Below are 17,744 nucleotides of genomic sequence, written 5' to 3'. Positions count from 1 at the left end.
TTCCGTGATTGTTCTCGACCATCGTCCATGCCTCGGCCATCGCCCATCCCTTCTGGCCATGACGCGACCTGCCCGTGCCCGCTCTCGCTTTTTCAACGGTTTGGACGATGATGGTTACCGTCATTGTTGTTATCACCGTGTACATCTGCATGCCGGGGTGAGGTGCAACACCAAGAGGCCGGCCACGGCTAATTAACCGTGAGTTTATATTTTTGTTACCACCGTTGCTCGACTTGCAGCGAATGCCAGAAGGTGGGCGACGCAGAGGCTGCGATCAAGGATGACTCGAAAGACGGATCTTCCCAGGTGAGTGCTGCGCTCGTTTAAACAACAAATTTCATCGCGATTGCCCAATCGCCGTTGAGGAACGAGACGAAGAATCCGTTTTGGAGTTCCCGCGGGGCGGTGCGATGCTCCGTGTCGTTGGAGAACAGTCCGCGGAAGCGGTTGCCACAGAGCTACCTCCGAGAACCCCCTCCTTCAGGTGACATCTGGGGTCACATACAGGAAGGACAGCACTTTTCCAGCCGCACACTGCCACCACAGAGTAATGTTTTCGCCGCACCAGTCGAAACGATCATTTTTTTTTTACTTTCAGAGCTGGAATTTTTGCCCCAATTACAGAAGCAAATTTAACACGATTATTTTTCGTGCAGTCATTAACGACCAGGCTGAGACCGTCAACTCGCTGCACTTGCGAACCTGGATTGATCGTAGGCTGCAGCTGACGAACCCCGATTCGAACGCAGACTATCGGCGGCGCCGGTTCACCACTCGCACCTCTTGAGCCATCAAACCACCTCTTGGGAGCTTCATGGTGGAAGGACAGGCTACCACATTTAGTCTTTATTTTTGGAACCTGCCAGAGGAATGTTTGAGGCAAGACTGAAGTTTCGGCGGTTTAAAAAAAATGTCAATATCCTTAGCCCAGCACGATGACAGCCGTAAGTTAATAATAGTCGCTGTTTCTTTCACGTATGACCACGCAAGTGCCCATTGTGATAATACATATATTTTTTATAAACAATCATTAATTGGCTGAAACATCTTAATATACAGTGACTCTTCTACTTACGAACGAGTTACGTTCCAGAGGTCTGTTCGTAAATCGATTTGTTCGTGAGTCCAACTTTACTCCTGTTGACTCCAAGCACGTTGCACGGCATGTACACTAGACACGGGGAATGGCTTTAAAAGTTATATAATCTTCTGCAGATGTAGATGCCACTGGTTGTTCACGTTCTGCAGATGCAGATGCCACTGCTTCTTCAAGTTCCGCAGATGTAGATGCCACCGCCGCTATATATTGCGCGGCGGTTGAACTTACGACTCTCGGTCCAAACAGGCAACTGGATGTATGGGCCAGGTTTAGTTCGTACCTCTGAAAGTTCGTAAGTCGGGTGTTCGTAAGTTTGGGAGTCCCTGTATAGAGAAGTGAAGAACCTTGTGCAATTTTATCGGTGCTGGCTCACTCCCTGGCTGCTGCCTTCCAGTTTGTATGTGGCTCCTCAGCATTTGTGAGGTGCAATTTGCAAGAACGAAAATGCTGTATAAAAACTAAATAATAATAATAATGATTATTATAATATACACTTGGGAAAAAAAGTGCAATATGAAAAAAGTTATTGTGAGCAAGCACCTGTGTGTGTGTGTGTGTCTCTTTGTTGTGGTGTACATGTGTGCGCTTGCGATGTGTAAATATCATCACCTTATGACAGGTGAGAGTGGTGGTGGTAAATGAATATCTGGTGCAGTGTGTCATAAACATCACCACTGGAGATACAAAGGTGGCCGGGTGTGGTGTTGGCCACCCACACCCTCGTGTGCCATGCCGGCATTCATATGCGCTACTCTGGAACAACACTTGCCCCAGCAGTTTGTTAAGGCTACACGGAGGGGCGGGGATCTTTGTCTTTGTATGCGCTTGTGGACAGTCATGGTCCACTGGTTTTTAACACTGTGCTACGAAACCGGTCACCTCAAATCATTTACCGGGTAACCTCAATGGCGAGCGGTATCGCGCTTTCTTGAGGGGCGCTGCTGTAGACGAGTACCTGGTTCAGTGAGTGCACATCAGCACCTCCGATTAGCACGGTTGGCTACGAGCGGTGCGAAAGAAGTTCAGCACGCGTACGCACATGATGGCGGCCGCTCGGAAGTGGTGGTCACAGCGCACCACGTCCTCGTATGTCGCGCTGCCCTTAATTGGTGCTCGTTAACGGCACTTGCCCTCCCCTCCCTCCGAAGTTGTGCAGGCTATGCGGGTGATCATTGTCTTGTGTGCCTGCAGGTCGTCGATGGCGACTCTGCTACGCGGGCTGTGAACTCCGGCCAGGGCAGGAGGCGCGAGCGCAGGTGAGACGCGGGGAGGGAGGTGTGTGCGCGGGTGATGCGGCCGCTGCTGCCGCAGATTTCTAACCTCGCAACGCGTGGTGGAGAGATGAATGGAGTTGAGCGTCAGATCAAACCAAGCCGGGTCTACCGCCTCCGACTTCAGTCTGGTGCCGCTGTTATCTGATTTAACACCGGCAGGTTAAGCGTAGGAATTTGATTGCACGATTGACATTCTTATATTTAACCAGCTGGGAGCCCGTTGGAATTCATTATCTGTTATTTATTTTGAACCTTCGCGACCCTCCGACCTAATGACCCGTTTTAATACCCCAATTGCCCTCCCAGCTCCAGGAGGCTGTACTGCCCTCCGGGGGTCCGTGCCACCCAACATCACGGGCACCACCATCAACACCAGCCGAACCATCACTATCAGCAGCAGCAGCAACAGCCGGATCAGCAACAGCAACCACAGCAGCAGCAGCAGCACTACTCTCCGGACTCGCTTGCGCTGTCACGCAGAGGCGGCGGTAGACGGGACAGCTGGGGCAGCCAGCACCAGGGCAGAGGAGGAGGAGGAGGAGGAGGCGCTGGCGGTGGCGCTAGGAACTACAGCCATGCGCCAGCGGGCTCGCCGCGCAGGCGCCACGGCAAGAGGGGAACCGACTCGGGAAAGGGCGGCGACGGCACGGGCGGCCGGGCGGCGCCGGCGCCGACGAGCAACGGGCAGCTCGGCGGGGCCGGAGAAGGAGCACACGGGAGCAGAGAGCGCGGTGAGAAAGGGGAGGGGTGGGTTGAGGCAGAAGCAAGGGGAGGAGGGGGAGAGGGTTAAGGAGGAGGAGGAGGAAGTGGAGGAATATGAGGAGGGGAAGGAAACAGAAGATGGGGATGAGGACATTTGTCGAACCACTGTTGGATGAGGGCCTCCCCACGTGGTGCAGGCCATGAGTGGTATTTGTCATGCTGCACCACGCCAGTCAGTGCAGGTTGCCGAAGGCAATGTTGGAGCATCGGAGTAGAGTAATAGTACGTGTTGCCGCACTGCCTTATACTGACAACGTATTGCCCCCGCAGCAGCCTACGCCACCCGCTATGCACGGTGGTCGCCTGTCCAAGCGCCGTCCAGCCTTCACGCTAGCTTAGCTTTGTGAGATGTGAGGAGACCGGGCGCAAGGCAGGCGACCTGGTCGCAGGCACGCTCCGACGAGGCCTGCCCCAGCTCGCGCTTGCTACGAGCGCGAGTTTTTTCTCCGACAGTGCTTCTCATGTCGCGTCGCGAGACGACGGAATTTCCATTCGCAACTCAGCCGACCTAGGGGAGATGCCCAAGTCCCCTTACCACCAGTGGCTGATTGTGGCGGCGGTGGCGGTGGCGGTGCCGTGCGCAGGAGCGGGCTGCGAGTGGACCGGCGGTAACGGCGCGAATGATAAGCGGGAGGAGGAGTCGGAGGAGGAGGGGAAGAGGCCGGGCCCGGAGGGAGAGCAGTCGGTGCCACGGGGCGGCGGCGGTGGCGGCGGTGGCGGCTTCCCTGCTACCCAGGGTCCCTCCTCACGTGACGTGGTCGCGGGGTCGCGGCACGAGGTGAGGCCGGGCGGCGGCGTTGCCCGTGGTGACTTGTTGAGCGTGTGCCGTGCGGACGCGCAGTGTAAGTTGTTTCGCCGTTTTTAACGACGGCGAGCACGGCGCTTGGCTGTTTTTCTCGGGGTTGACCGCGCGCCGCTCGGCACGGCGTCCCAACGACGCGCGACACGGGAACGCATCGGAGGGCCGCGCGGAACGAGCGCGGAAACCTCGTGCACCACCACCCCCCTCTCTCTCGCGCCACCACCAACCCCCTCTCTCTCTCTCACCACCGCTTTCTGTCACCACCAGCCCCCTCTCTCACCATCACCCCCCTCTTTCAGCATTACCCCCCTCTTTCACCATCACCCCCCTCTTTCACCATCACCCCCCCCCTCTCTCACGACCACCCCCCTCTCTCACCACCACTATCACCCCTCTCTCACCATCACCCCCCCCTCTCTCACCATCACCCCCCCCTCTCTCACCACCACTCCTCTCTCGCCACCCCTCTCTGTTATCAGCAGCAGCCACGAGCATCGGGTGGCTCTCCGGGCTGCGGGGCGTCCTCTGAAGTGCGGTTGGACACGGGGACGGGGCTGATGAGTCACTGTGAGCGCGACGACGGCGGTGGTGGCGGCGGTGGTGGCGGTTTGGGCAGGGGTGGCGGCGGTGGCGGCGGTTTGGGCAGGGGCGGCGGCGGCGGTGGTGGCGGTGGCGGTGGTGGCGGTGGCGGTGGCGGCGGTGGCGGCAAAGCGACGCCGCATTCTTCACCGCTGCTCGACTCGTCACGAGCGCGGCTGCAGTGCCGCCTGCAGCAGACGGTGAGGGAATGCGGCGAGCGGGAGCGATGAGGGTTTGTGCTCAGCGAAAAAGCACAGCTCCTCTCTGTTAGCGGCAATTCTGGGCCCTGTGCGCCCGCGTGGGCTGCTGGCACACGCCATCTTGAAAGCTCAATTGGTGACGGAAAAAAAAACCAACAACAACAACAACAAACAACCTCAAATTGACTTTGAGGAGCGCGACGCCTTAATCGGGCCGCGTTGGCACCGAGCGACTGCTGGGGCGCGAGGTTCCGCGTCGTCGCGCACCGTCACGGCGAGCCCGGTGACGTCGCCGCGGCGTCGAGCGTTGGACGCGCGTCGCTTGATCCGACGTCCTCGTGTGCGTTTTAGCAGCGGCCGAGGATGGTGTTTTCTCCCAACCCGGACGCCCCGCTGAGCAACAGCGTCGACATGCTCTCGCAACTCCTCCTCGACATGAAGGTGACAATCGTTTACGTGGTTTTTTTTTTTCTCTCTTGTCGAACAGCGGGGCACCCCCGCGTGTACCGCTGTTGCCGCGCGGATTTCGCACGGCGTAGCGGAGAATTTATCGACAGGGTGTGTAGACAGGATGACGCGGTGATGCGGCGGCGTCCTCGTCGCGTGCCGAACCGATGTCACGCGCCGTGGGTAAAGTTCATCCTTTCGGTGGGGACAGAAGGGCGCGCAAAATAGTAAAACACGCCAAACGGGTGTTTCGACACCTCCGATGAGCACGGTCGGCCGCGTACGGTGCGAACGAAGTTCAGCATACACACGCATACACCGTAATAATACGTGCAGTTTGAAATATATAATCGCGTTCTCATGGAGCTCCGCTGAACTCGGACAGCGGACGGTCATCAACAACGTGGCATTGTTTGTTCGGAGCTGGGAATTTCATGGAAAGTGTCAACGTACGTACACATACACACGTGCGACACGCCACAGGAGGGCACCAGAGCTTCATGCCTCTCTGCCAGGCGAGATCCTGCATTGCTGCTCACGTTGAGTTTAGCGGTAGCAGCAGCAGTAGCAGCAGCAGCCTTGGGCACGTGGGGAGCGTGGCGTGGCATTAGCGCCGGGATTAGCGTCGTTTGCAAGAGTGACCTGGCGCATTAGACTCCCGGTATGGTTGCCGCTACTGTGTGTGATCCCACATTAATGATTCCGGTGCAAAATTTTGCAAATTTGGACCCTGACGCCGAACGACATCACGGGGATCTTTGACAGCCGCTGCGAGCGAAGCAGGACGTCGCGTCGGCAGTGTCATTTACCGCGGCTATCACGCGCCGCAGTAATAACCAGGGCGGGCGCTGGATTCGAACCGCGAGCCTCTGCAACGACGAGCGGCGAACGTGGCGGCGCCAGGCCGCCGCCTCGCCATCGGGATTGCCGCGGTGTGCGCGGTTGCCCGGGTAGTGCTGGTGGCGGAGAAAGGGGGGGGTACGCCTGGACCCAGTGCACCAGCTACGTGGCGTGGTGAGAGAGGGGTGGGGCTGAAAGGGTGGCGGTGGTGGTGAGAGGGTGGTGAGGGGGGGGGTTGACATCGCGCAGAAGTGGAAAACGGAAGGCCGCTCTGTCGCCTGCGTCGCATCGGCAGAGCGGCGGCGGTGCTGCCGCGGACGACGGGAGGCTGGAGCGCGTCGTGGGCGAGGCGTGGCGCCACGCGGAGGCGGACGAGGCGGCGCTGAGCGGCGTCGTGAGGACCCTGTTCGAGGGCGCCGTCGCCAACCGGAGCGTCGCGGCCGTCATCGCCCGCCTGTGCAGCCGCATGCTGGCGCTGGCGCCGCACGGGAATAAGTTCCGCGGGCTGCTGCTCAACGCGCTGCAGGTGAGGGCGTGGCGCCCCGCGATTCGCCACGTGCGGGAGCTGTCACACGGCGCCCGGAGGTGGCGGGTTCGCGGCTCGTTGCCGAGTCCTGTCTGTCTGCGTGTGTGTGTCTGTGTGTGTGTGCCTGGCAGTGTCGCAGTTGGCGCTTTGCGCTGCGGACCCGGCCACCGAAGTTCAATTGCCGCTCACGGTTAACACCGGTGACGATTATCTAAACCAGTTCTGGGCTTCCCCTAGGTGGACTCGGCCTAAAACGAGAGCCTGGTGCGGTGTGTGAACATCGCCACTTGGGAGACAGGCGGCCGGACGTGGTGCTGGCCGCCCGCCACCCCGTGTGCCGTGCCGGCCTTCATAGGTGCTCGCTGACAGCACTTTCCCCAACAGCCTGTTAAGGCTACACGGGAGATCTTTGTCTTGTGTACGTGTGTGCGTGTGGGGAGCGGTAGTGCAACAGGCTTTGAGCACGCTCTGCTACGAAACCCAGTTGACCCGAGTTCGATTCCCATCATAGCCAACGTCGGTGACGATTATCTTAACCGGTCCTGGGCCTGCTGCAAAACAGCACAGTCTGTTCAACGCTATACGGTTGGGGGGGGCTCCTAGCCTTTTGCGTGCTCGTGCGCGTCTCTTCCCCGGGGCCAGAGCGAGTACGGGCGGCGTGCCGACACGCGGCGCCGCGACGTGGAGCGCTGGCTGGGCTTCGTCACGTTCCTGTGCGAGGTCTACGGCACAATGCGCAGCAGCGCGTCGGAGCCGTACCGCGTGCTGGCCATCCCCGTCTACACCTGCCTGCAGGAGGTGGCCGCACTCGGGCATTTTTCCATTTTTCCATTTTTCCATTTTTCCTTCCCCGGTCACCCTCGCAGCAGTGTCTCTCGGCCAGCCACCCGAACAAAGACGGTCCACCGGATCGCGATGCAATTCGTAATAATATTATTCGACCCGGCAAGGATGCGTCACCGCATCGCGCGCTTTCAGATGCGCTTCTGCGGCCGTCGGGAACGCTCTTCCTTCCGATATTTGGAAGCTTTGTGATTTTAAATCGTCATCTAGATTCGGAACTCATTTCTTTAGAACTGCTTCTTGTGTTTTTGGTTTGTTGTCCTTCCTCCCGGCGTCTCCCGATTGCCTACGTACGGTGCAAAACAAGTTCAACATACATACACACACACAATCGTACGTGTATTATTTTATCTTATCTCCATATATATATAAAAGGCAAAGTTGTGAATATGTGTGTCTGTTCAAAATGTTTAGCGTACTTCCCGACATGCAACAAACTTGAAATTTGCCATGTGGGTACTTTCCAGACTGTACACCATGCAACAATTATTAAAATACACTTTTGGTTTTTTTTGGGGGGGGGCAGGGGGAGCTCAATAAGGCATTTATTTTTTGCACTCATTGTAGTGTAGTGGTCAGCGCTGCGCTGCGCTACGAACCCGGCGACCCGAGTTCGATTCCCGCTCACGGCCACCACCACCACCGGTGACGATTATTTGAACCGGTCCTGGGCCTCCCCTAGGTCGACTCAGCCTCAAACGAGTAACTGGTGTGGTGTGTGAACATCGCTACTTGGGGGACATAGGCGGCCGGGCGTGGTGAATCCAAGTCCCGGGCGAAGCCGGGTAGCACAGCTAGTATGTATATAAACGTGTTAATTAATTCGGCAAGTGCACCATCGCGGAGCCACGCGGCAGCGTTGCCGGTGCCCGTGCGTAGCCCCGCTGAACTCGGACAGTGGGGACGGTCATCAAAAAATGTCGCAGGGGTGGGGTAGAGATGCTGCCACAGTGGTGTAGTGGTGAACACTGCTGGACCTGCGAGCTAGAGGTCGCCGGTTCGATTTCATCTCCCGGCGCGGCGGTTGAAAGAATGGTGCAAGTTTCTCAAATCCTCCTCTGCAAACCAATTCGTTTGTCTCGTACCTTGGTTGTTTTGTTCTTCTTCAAGAAAGTACCGTTTGATTATCCCTCCCCCTGCTCTCCCATTGTCCGTTGCTTCCCCGGCAGCTCCTCAAGGCCGAGGAATTTAAGGAAGACGCCGTCCTCTGCTGCTGTTTGGAAGTAAGCTCCTTAAATGCATCGCAGCCGTGCGCGCGCAGCCACGAAGTCGTCTCCGCGGTGATGAAATCGCGCCGTAGAACACGCGTCTCGTCGCCCTGCGTGTCGTTAACAGTTCTTCACCACTACCTCCTCCTCCTCCCCCCCCCCCCAACGCCCCACTCCCAACAGCTGCAGAGCGTCGGGCGGCTGCTGGAGGAGCAGCTGCCGGGCGTCATGACGGAGACGCTGGCGCTCGTGCGCGACAAGATCCTGAGCCCGTCCGAGTCGGCGCTGAGCCGCTCGCTGCTGCTGGAGGTGGTGGAGCTGCACGCGACGCGGTGGAGCCGCCTGGCTCCGCACGCCTCGCGCTACTACACGCGCACGCTGCAGCAGCAGCTCACCACTTGAGGACCGCGGGAGCGCCGAGCGAGTCGCCACCACGGTGACGGTGGCGACGACCACGATCGCCGCAGATTGGCATCGCTCGCCCATACGCCTGTCTCGATACACCCGCCTGCCGACGTTCGCCACGCAGGCACACTGCCACAACCCTACCAAACACGCGCACAAGCACACCCGGCCACCCACAACATGCACTGCTAACACGCACCACACGCGCCCTATCACCCACACACAACACACGCACTCCCGCCATGGCAACCCACACACACCCTGTCACCACATCCCACACATGCTCTGCCACCTTTGACCACGGCACTGCCACCCTCACACCACACACCCTGCCACTCTGTCTCAATTCACCCCTCACCACACACACACTGCCACCCCTCGCACATTCACTCGTGCGCCCACCCACCCCCTAACTCTTCACCCCTCTTTCTCTACCTCCCATTGTAACTGTCTCTTTCTATCTCCATATTTATACGGATATTTCTCGCCGTTTCTCTATGCATATATCTCCATATCTCTTTCTAGGTGTTCTCTAACAGCACTTTGTCTTGAGTATCTTTAGATAATCACTGTATTTGCTTTATACTAAGACAACATGTTTTTGGCGAGCACCTATCAAAACCGGCACAGCACACGATGGAGTGGGTTGGCCAATACTGCGCCTGGCTGCTTTTGTCTCCCAGTGCAGATATGTACACACACACCACAGCGTGTATTCATTGAAGGTCGAGTCGACCTAGGCAAGGCCCAAAACCGGTTCAGATATTCTCCACTGTTATTGGTTTTGAGCGGGTAATCGAACTCGGGACGCTGGGTTCGTAGCGCAGCGCGCTAACCGCTACGCACACACAGCCCAAACACGCACACGCGTGCCATTCTTATGTTTTCAGCAGTTGATGTGGTGGTCGTGTGGAGCAGCACATTGGTGACATTTCCATTTGAAAAAAGTCAGCGTTCAAACATTGCTCCATCTCCCGTTTACAGCCCCCCCAAGCCACTGTTGACTCCCTCCCCCACCCTCCCCAAAGTGGCGCTCATTTTATCTTGCCTTAACCGGGGCTTGGTTTCTCACTGAATTATGTTTAGAGTAGACACATGGCTAGTAGTTTCCTGCCATAGAAAGAGGTGTACTCGATGTGGTGTGCAGGGCGCATGAGAATATTTTGCGTGTCGCCGGTGGGCTCCAGGAGATGATGGCAAGCGACTGGTATTAGCCACCTCGGCCAGAGCTCAAGCTATACTCTGGGTGTGGCGTTGCAGGGTGCTGGTTGCCGTTGCGTTTAACCGGCTGCGATTACGTCCCGGTTATAACTAAATAATTTATTTAACCCGGAGGTAAAGCGACGGTTTTGTGCAATGATCACCGATGAATTTCGGTCATCCTGTGATTTGACTTTTTTTGTTATATATGTATAACCGTGGAGTTGTCGATCCAGCCAACCCCGAACTAACTCGACACCCTAACCCCATCCGGAGCGTGTCACGCTCCGTTCAATCGATGGTTGATATGGGCACATCGCAACAAATGACTTCCTGCGCAAGCGAGCGTTGAGGCGGTGCGCATTTCCCATTCACAGCGAGCCTCTGCCGATGCACAGCCGCCGTTGACCCCCCCCCCCCCCCCCCGAAGCGGTTACCCCTTTTTATTTTTTACCGACCCCGGCGGCATGATGGGCCCGAGTCGTCGACACCCCCTCCCCGTCCCCCCGCCTCCCGACCGGGGATGTGAACTCGCGCGGACCTTCCGACCGCGAGTCGCTCCCTCCGCCGTGGACGGATTATGTAGGGAGGCACCGAGGCACGGACCGAGCGTGTCATCGCCTTCCAAATTGGGACCGCACCGCGGCCTCGTGCGGAGGCGACACACGCTCACGGGCGTCGCGAGCCAAACCTCGCAGGTCTGGTTGGTGTGCGTGTAGCGAGCAATACGGTTGTGTCGCTGTGGCAGGGACGACGGAACTCATGGTGTTGGGGGAGAGCGGGTGGGGGAGAGAAGTGGGGGGAGGGGGGGTTGCCGGGAGTGCACCAGTGGTCAGTTAAAAGAAGTTGACTGACGCGTCCGTTGCATGTTGCGTCTTTGTGTCCGCGGTTGACACATCACGTGTCTGTGCTGCATCGACGCAGGTTCCGTGTTGCTTCCCGGGCCCGAGGCCGCCCGTTGTAACCATTCGCCGCCCGACTAAACGGCCCGCGTGAAAGTGTCACGGTTGTCAGATCTCGCTGGGGACGAGCGCCCGTTGGGTTTCTGTCTCTCGACGTCCCACCGTCGTCGCTTGGCGCACGCTCGCGGGCCACGGCCGGCGGCCCCTTGTACCGCCTCCTGGCACCGCCTCCTGGCACGCCGGCGCGCGGCTCTCCGGTGCGGATCCCAGTTCGTTCCCGCTTGTCGTCGTGGCCGTGAAGTGAGACGGAGGGACGTCGTGCCCGGAGAACACGGCAATAGAAAACACAATAGAGAACACAACAATGGAGAACACAACAATGGAGAACACAACAATGGAGAACACAACAATGGAGAACACAACAATGGAGAACACAACAATGGAGAACACAGCAATAGAAAACACAATGGAGAACACAGCAATGGAGAACACAACAATGAAGAACACAACAATGAAGAACACAACAATGAAGAACACAACAATGAAGAACACAACAATGGAGAACACAACAATGGAGAACACAACAATGGAGAACACAACAATGGAGAACACAACAATGGAGAACACAGCAAAAGAAAACGACAGAAAACTCAACAATTGAGAACAGCAATAGAGAACACAGCAACGGAGAACACAGCAACGGAGAACACAGCAACGGAGAACACAAGAATGGAGAACACAAGAATGGAGAACACAAGCATGGAGAACACAACAACGGAGAACACAACAACGGAGAACACAAGAATGGAGAACACAACAACGACCCTGATGTTCGGGAAAGGCCGGTAGGGTTCGGGGTGAGGGATGGTCGCTGTGAACCTCAGAGTGACGTTGCCCACCCCCACCCTCCTCCCCGGGCCGATGGTTTTTTAGGTGGCGACTTCTTGCCCGTGACGTTAGGGCTTCCAAGCGGGAGATGCTTATGCAATTGCGAGGGGCTGTTTGCGTTGGAAGTAATACTGCACTTGCTTGTTCCGAAGAGAGCAAACAAAAAGGAATTGATACAAGGGGAGACGAATAATGAGGGCTGCATCGGAGAGTCATTTTCTTCTTTTGCTGCGTGGATTTTCCGTGGTCGTGCCGCACAGCCGGCCGACGTGTGTGGCGTTCGTGTCAGGGGGGCTGCCGTGTCGCGCAGTATTGATGTTCGCCATGTCGCGCTATGGTATTCGCCCTGTCGCTCGCGTGCTTTGATGTTCGACATCGCAGCGCCCGGGCACGCGCGCTACGATGTTCCGATGCGTACGGCTGGAACTTCGACTCGCCGTCCCGATTTCCCGAAGAAGAAGCAGCAGCAGCAGCCCCCCGGCACATGGAGCAAAACGTCAGACGTCGTTCCTCCCCAACAATAGCAAACAACAAACTCAACGGAACGGAGCTGTTCCCGCAGGATAGAAAGTTCCTGGCACGTGGCGCGAAACGTCGGGACGTCGTGCCCAACAACATCCAGTACCCTCCGAAAGCACATGGGTAGAGAGAGCTCAAGTGTTGTGTGTTTTTTTTTATTTGTAAGGCGAGGGCGGTGTAAAGCTGTTGCACAAAGGACGGTGAAGGATTCTGATGCACTTGACCTGACCCGCTGGGCTGGTGTGGATGGACAGACCTGGGGTCAATTGTAATTGCAGTTGCGTCATCCGTAATGAATGGCAATGCCACCGTAATTGTAAGGTCAGCCGGCTAACGGTGCTGCGTACTGGTTATTCTTTATAATGAATCCCCAGGTCTGGCGAACGATGTGCGGACTGTTTCCTATCTGCAGTGTTGAATTGGAAATGGGTCTCTTGAACCATTGCAATGTGCCATAGTGAGGCAGAACAACAACAACAGTAGTAATGTACAGCCCTTTGTCGATCCACTGCTGGATGAAGGCCTCGCGCACGCTGCGTCGGTCACGAAGGCACCGTTTTGTTTGTTCGCGCGGCTTGGCGAATTGGGGGCGAGTGTTTTCCGAAGCGGTTCGGAATGCCGCCTGCCCACTGGTGTCAGCCGTGGCTGGGATTCGATCTCTGGTCGATAGCGCGGCGCTCACCACCGCTGACCACCGCTGACCACCGTGCCTCCAGTTCACCACATCCGCAGCCCGTTTTTGTTAACCCTCTGCCGTATGAAGCCGTGATGGATATCCGACTGTACTTCGCAACAGTGGTCAAGTGCGGGTTCTAAGGCGGGAGGAGTGCAGAACGAACCAGGGAATGTAGCCCCCCCCGCACGGCCCTCCGCCGCCGATAACGCTTGCCGCTGTGGCGACGCCAGTCGAGACGACGTGGCGGGTGTCTCGAATTGTCCGGGCACATGTTGGAGGTCGCCTCCATGTGCTGTGGTTTCAGCCGCTGGATCTGGCGGAGGACGGTAGAAGGCGGCGTTGGCAGGCGAGAAAGTGCGATGGTGGTGGTGACGGCGGCATCGGTGGTTCGGGAAACTTTGACGTCGTGGTCTTGATCGCCCATATCGCGGCCGCTCGATGCCCGCTCCTATTTATTTTCCTCCCGCTCGTTCACTCGCTCACGCCTTGGGTGTTCGGGTGGCACGTCCTGAGTGGACAGCACGGGGGGGGGGGGGAAGTTTGGCTTCCAATATTCACGGCCGTTAACCTCTGTCCTGTTGTTGCACGTTGCAATGTGTTTTTATTCGCGCGAAAAATCCGTTCCAGGAATTTCGCGAATGACGAGAGAGGGGAAAAAAAAGTTTCAAACGACACGCAAAATAGGTGACTCTTTGTTTTGCCGATGACTCATAATGCTGATGACTCATAATTCTGATGAAGCCAGTCCGCAGTTACCTCCCACTGCTTCGCCACTGCCGTCAGTCGGTCACCCGCGTTTGTTGTGATGCTGACCTAAGACGAAGAGGACAACGGTGCGGTTCTTCGGGAAACGTTTACGGTTTGCGCACGAGGCATGAAGGGCCGTGTGTGCGCCCCCCTCGCACGCGCTCGTGCGTTTGTTTGGAACTCGGAAGAGCCGTCGGTGGGCCCCGGCGTTGCCCTGAGCCGCATGGAATGAGAATGAAGGAGTGTGGGGCCGTGTGTCGCCCGTGGACCGTATGAAATGAAGTTGAGGGCCCTTGTCTGGCTCGCCGCCCCCCCCCCCCCTTACCCGAGTTAAATCACTAATGATGCGTCGCTCGACGGTTTTAATTTAATGTATTTATTTCAGGTTTTACGTTTTCGGCGAGTTTAAACGAAAGTACGTTGCTCATTTTAATTTCTCCCCGAAAAGTTTGAACGCGGTTTTTATTTTTATTTTAAAAGATAATTTTTTTTAACTCCACGAGCAAATGAATGAAGGACAATCACGAAGCCAGTGGGTGGGCTTCTTGTTGGGGTTTTTGTTCATTTTTCAATGAGAGGCAGTGTCTAAAATTACAAATATACCCACGCGCACACACACGTGTTGAGTTTTCTCCACAATTGGTTATTTAAGATAGAGATCACGCTTTAAACAAAAAAAAGACGACACCGACATCCGCTGACATTTTTTTTATGGGTTAATAAAGGATGCAAAAAATTTCCATTATAATTAATCTGGTGGCTCGTGTGTGTGTGTGTGTGTAATCCGTTGGCTTGCAATGCGCAATCATGCAGAGGACCTTCGTACATTTGGCCATCTGTGGTGGGGCCACGGTTTGCCTTGCCTTTTGATTTATGCCAAAGTCTCCTCGCTTTCGGTGGTACGCGGTTACTTTTGCGGCGGTGCGCTGCCCCGCGGTGCGAGGGTTTGACGGTTGCGCTGTCGCTGCTGCCGCATAGCGCTCCCGATGCGTTGACGGGGTCGTGCCTAATGTCGCTGTCGGGACATCGTTCGGCACGACGTCCCGACGTTTGTCGCCACGTGTCGTCACGTTTTTCCTGCGGCCAGTTAGCAGTGAAATGTCGGACATTGTACCGAGAGCGGCAAGACGCGCCGACGCATCGAAGGGAACCGCTTCCGGCGACGCTTCCGACGAACGCCGCGGCGCTGTCTCGCAGATCGTTCACGAATATCGTTTGTCGTCTGAGCAAAAAAAAAAAAACATTTTTTCAACGTTTGCCCAGATGTTGGATGGAGGTATCGGTGGAACTCGCACACATGTCACGGAGCGCTGCCCTAGATATGCTCGGTTGTGCTTCGACTGTACGGCGCTCCGAGGCGTTTCCGAGTCGTTATTGCGGCGGCGTTCCGCGCCACGTGCCGGGAGCTTCCACGGGGAACTCGATTGGCTCCCGCGCGCAGGTGGTAGCGGAGCGTCGGGTTCGTCGTTCGCGGCACGAGCCGAGAACGCGCCGGAGGGCGCAAGCCGCGGGGAGGGGGCGGCGGGCCGTTGGGCCGAACGCCCGCAAAGTGTCGCACGTCTCACCAGCCGCGCTCACGGGGGGGGGGGGGGGGGGGGTGGACCCGCCTGACGTCGAAGGAAATTTACCGGCGCAGCAGGCCGACCGATTTAACCGCGTTAAGCCCGGTTAAGAGTCGTTCACTTCACAGAACGTTACGATTCGTAACCGACCCCCAAAGATTGTCGGCAGCTTTTTGCGTTATTACGTTTTAGCGGCCGCACGATATTCGAGTTTGTTTCAGCATTGAAACAACGACCGGGTTGGGGAAAGAGAGGGGGATGTCCACTCGTATGCTGTCTCGTTATATATATAACATAGAATATGATTGATCGTTTTTACATTATATATATAAGATGCTTTTGCGAGATTGCATTTTGCTGACTGTCAGTCGCGATGGCGGAGGGGATGAGAAGGATGAGAAGCTCCCTCCTCCTCATTCACGGCCGTCGCGTCGTGACCACGATCCCTCCGGTAGCACCTCCGGTGAGCACGGTTGGCTACGTACCACGGTGCGATAGAAGTTCCAAGTTCGAGACGTTGTAAGGTCCACGATCGTCCTGTTTTGTTTATTTTAAAAAAAATTATGTTATCGCGTTACGATTTATTGTTGCTCGTATTAGAAAGAAAAGATGTAATTCAATCTCCGGACGCTTTTTTTTTCTTTCTATGAACTAGCGAACAAAGGAATGTGGTCATAAATATAAAAGCCGTTTCAAGTTACGGTTCGGAATTTACAAAACGTTTTTTTAGTTGGCGGCGGTTTGGCATTTGCTTGTAATCATGTCGCCGTGTTCGCAGCTCTCAATATTCGCGCGTTGTTTGATGCTGGCGACATGCGCGTCCATAAGCGCTACAACAGATGGCAAAGTAAGCAACGATTAAACGCAGCCATCGGGGGAGGGCTCTTATCGGGTGAACTGCAGTCGGGAAGACCTTATTGGGTTGTGTTTGTGTACTTGGGGGTACTGTGCGCAGCAAGGAACAAGAAAAAAACACTACAATATTAAATCGATATTCAATTACTAAATTATAGCCCCCCCCCCCCCTCCCGGTCCCCACTCGCCTACTGGCAGACAGTCAACTTGCAGGCCGGGTGCTGTGTGTTCACCTTGTCTCCCGCACAGGGACAGCTGCCAGTGGGGGGGTGTGGTTAGGGTCCCCCTAGGCGAAATTAACAGCGAGGCGTCGTTGGGGGTTCAATGGCAAACGCAAGTATTATTATTCTTTGCGTCTTTCGGTAAAGCCACGTAGCTGGAACAAATAATAAAAACAATATCACGACATTTAGATCGCAACACAAGCAATCGTCATCAGGTGAAAAATATAGCGGGAGAGCTGCTGATAATATATGGTGGGAGTGCTGCTAAGGTATGGAGTTATAAAGGTTTGAGATGGGTGTAGCCCAAGGGTCAGTGGGCAGGGCTAGAGATGAAATTTGCATGTAGATGTAAGATCGGGTAAATCTTGACAAACGAAGCTGTGCGGGTGGCCATTGTAATATAAGAGATTAGCATGTCAATGTAAGAGATTTGCTTGTAAATGTAAGCTCGGAGAGAGATCGGAAAGAGCCATCGCCACATGGAGGTGGACAAGGATGGCAAGCCGCCATTTAATAACACAGCTAACGGTGGCTGTGTTAGTGAATGTAACTCGGAGAGTCGAAAATAACTGTGAACATAGGTAGGTAGGGAGGGAACATCACACAGCCAGTTGTGACCTAAACTGGTTAATAACGTCAACGTCCTTCCAATGATTGCTCAGTTTGTACCCATCTCGGTTTAAATTGTCTTTATATACCTGGATGGCTTCATAAACGAATCTTTTGCTGATAGCCAGTGGGTTTGCAGAGTACCCTCGTCTTGGCAAAATCAATTTCGTGTGTGCCCACAGCGTTAAAACAATGATCAGCCACGTCTGAGGTATTGGTCCTACCGTGTTTCACATCTGCCTTGTGTTCACGAACACGGTCTGAAACATGTCGCTTAGTTTCCCCAATGTAACTGCTGCCGCAGAGACAGCTTCATTTGTAGACACCGGGGTATTGCATGTCGGGGATCACATTATTTGTTCCATCTACGTGGCTTCACCGAAAGACCCAAAGAATATGAATTCCTGCAGTCACGAAAGCTTTCGGGCAAGTATTATTATAATGATTAGAACGGTTGCCGGAAACGGATATCGCGACGATCCTCATATCACGAAATCTGATATTGCGTCGTAATCGTGGACAATTATATCGCGCTAACCGCTCTAGTTGTGTATTTCTGTTAACCGTCGATGTGAAG

At 55.6% G+C, this 17,744-nt stretch overlaps 1 protein-coding gene across 2 annotated transcripts in view; it reads left to right on the top strand.

The window, feature by feature from the left end:
• Nucleotides 1-16,766, top strand: part of CTIF (cap binding complex dependent translation initiation factor) — a 33,277-nt gene extending 16,511 nt beyond the window's left edge. For both annotated transcript variants that reach the window (XM_032973826.2, XM_032973825.2), the window contains 9 exons: nucleotides 240-306; nucleotides 2,291-2,355; nucleotides 2,680-3,104; nucleotides 3,720-3,913; nucleotides 5,068-5,157; nucleotides 6,299-6,529; nucleotides 7,172-7,327; nucleotides 8,542-8,595; nucleotides 8,764-16,766. In XM_032973826.2, coding sequence (XP_032829717.2) covers nucleotides 240-306; nucleotides 2,291-2,355; nucleotides 2,680-3,104; nucleotides 3,720-3,913; nucleotides 5,068-5,157; nucleotides 6,299-6,529; nucleotides 7,172-7,327; nucleotides 8,542-8,595; nucleotides 8,764-8,982 — 1,501 coding nt within the window. In that variant the 3' untranslated portion in view covers nucleotides 8,983-16,766. The remainder of the gene's footprint in view (nucleotides 1-239; nucleotides 307-2,290; nucleotides 2,356-2,679; nucleotides 3,105-3,719; nucleotides 3,914-5,067; nucleotides 5,158-6,298; nucleotides 6,530-7,171; nucleotides 7,328-8,541; nucleotides 8,596-8,763) is intronic.
• Nucleotides 16,767-17,744: the final 978 nt, after the last annotated feature.

This window comes from Petromyzon marinus, chromosome 52, assembly GCF_048934315.1.
Source record: "Petromyzon marinus isolate PM22_M1 ecotype Great Lakes invasive population chromosome 52, UKy_Petmar_22M1.pri1.0, whole genome shotgun sequence".
NCBI lineage: Eukaryota > Metazoa > Chordata > Hyperoartia > Petromyzontiformes > Petromyzontidae > Petromyzon > Petromyzon marinus.
The sequence above is the reverse complement of the archived record's forward strand: the minus strand, read 5'-3'. Positions and strand labels throughout refer to the sequence as shown.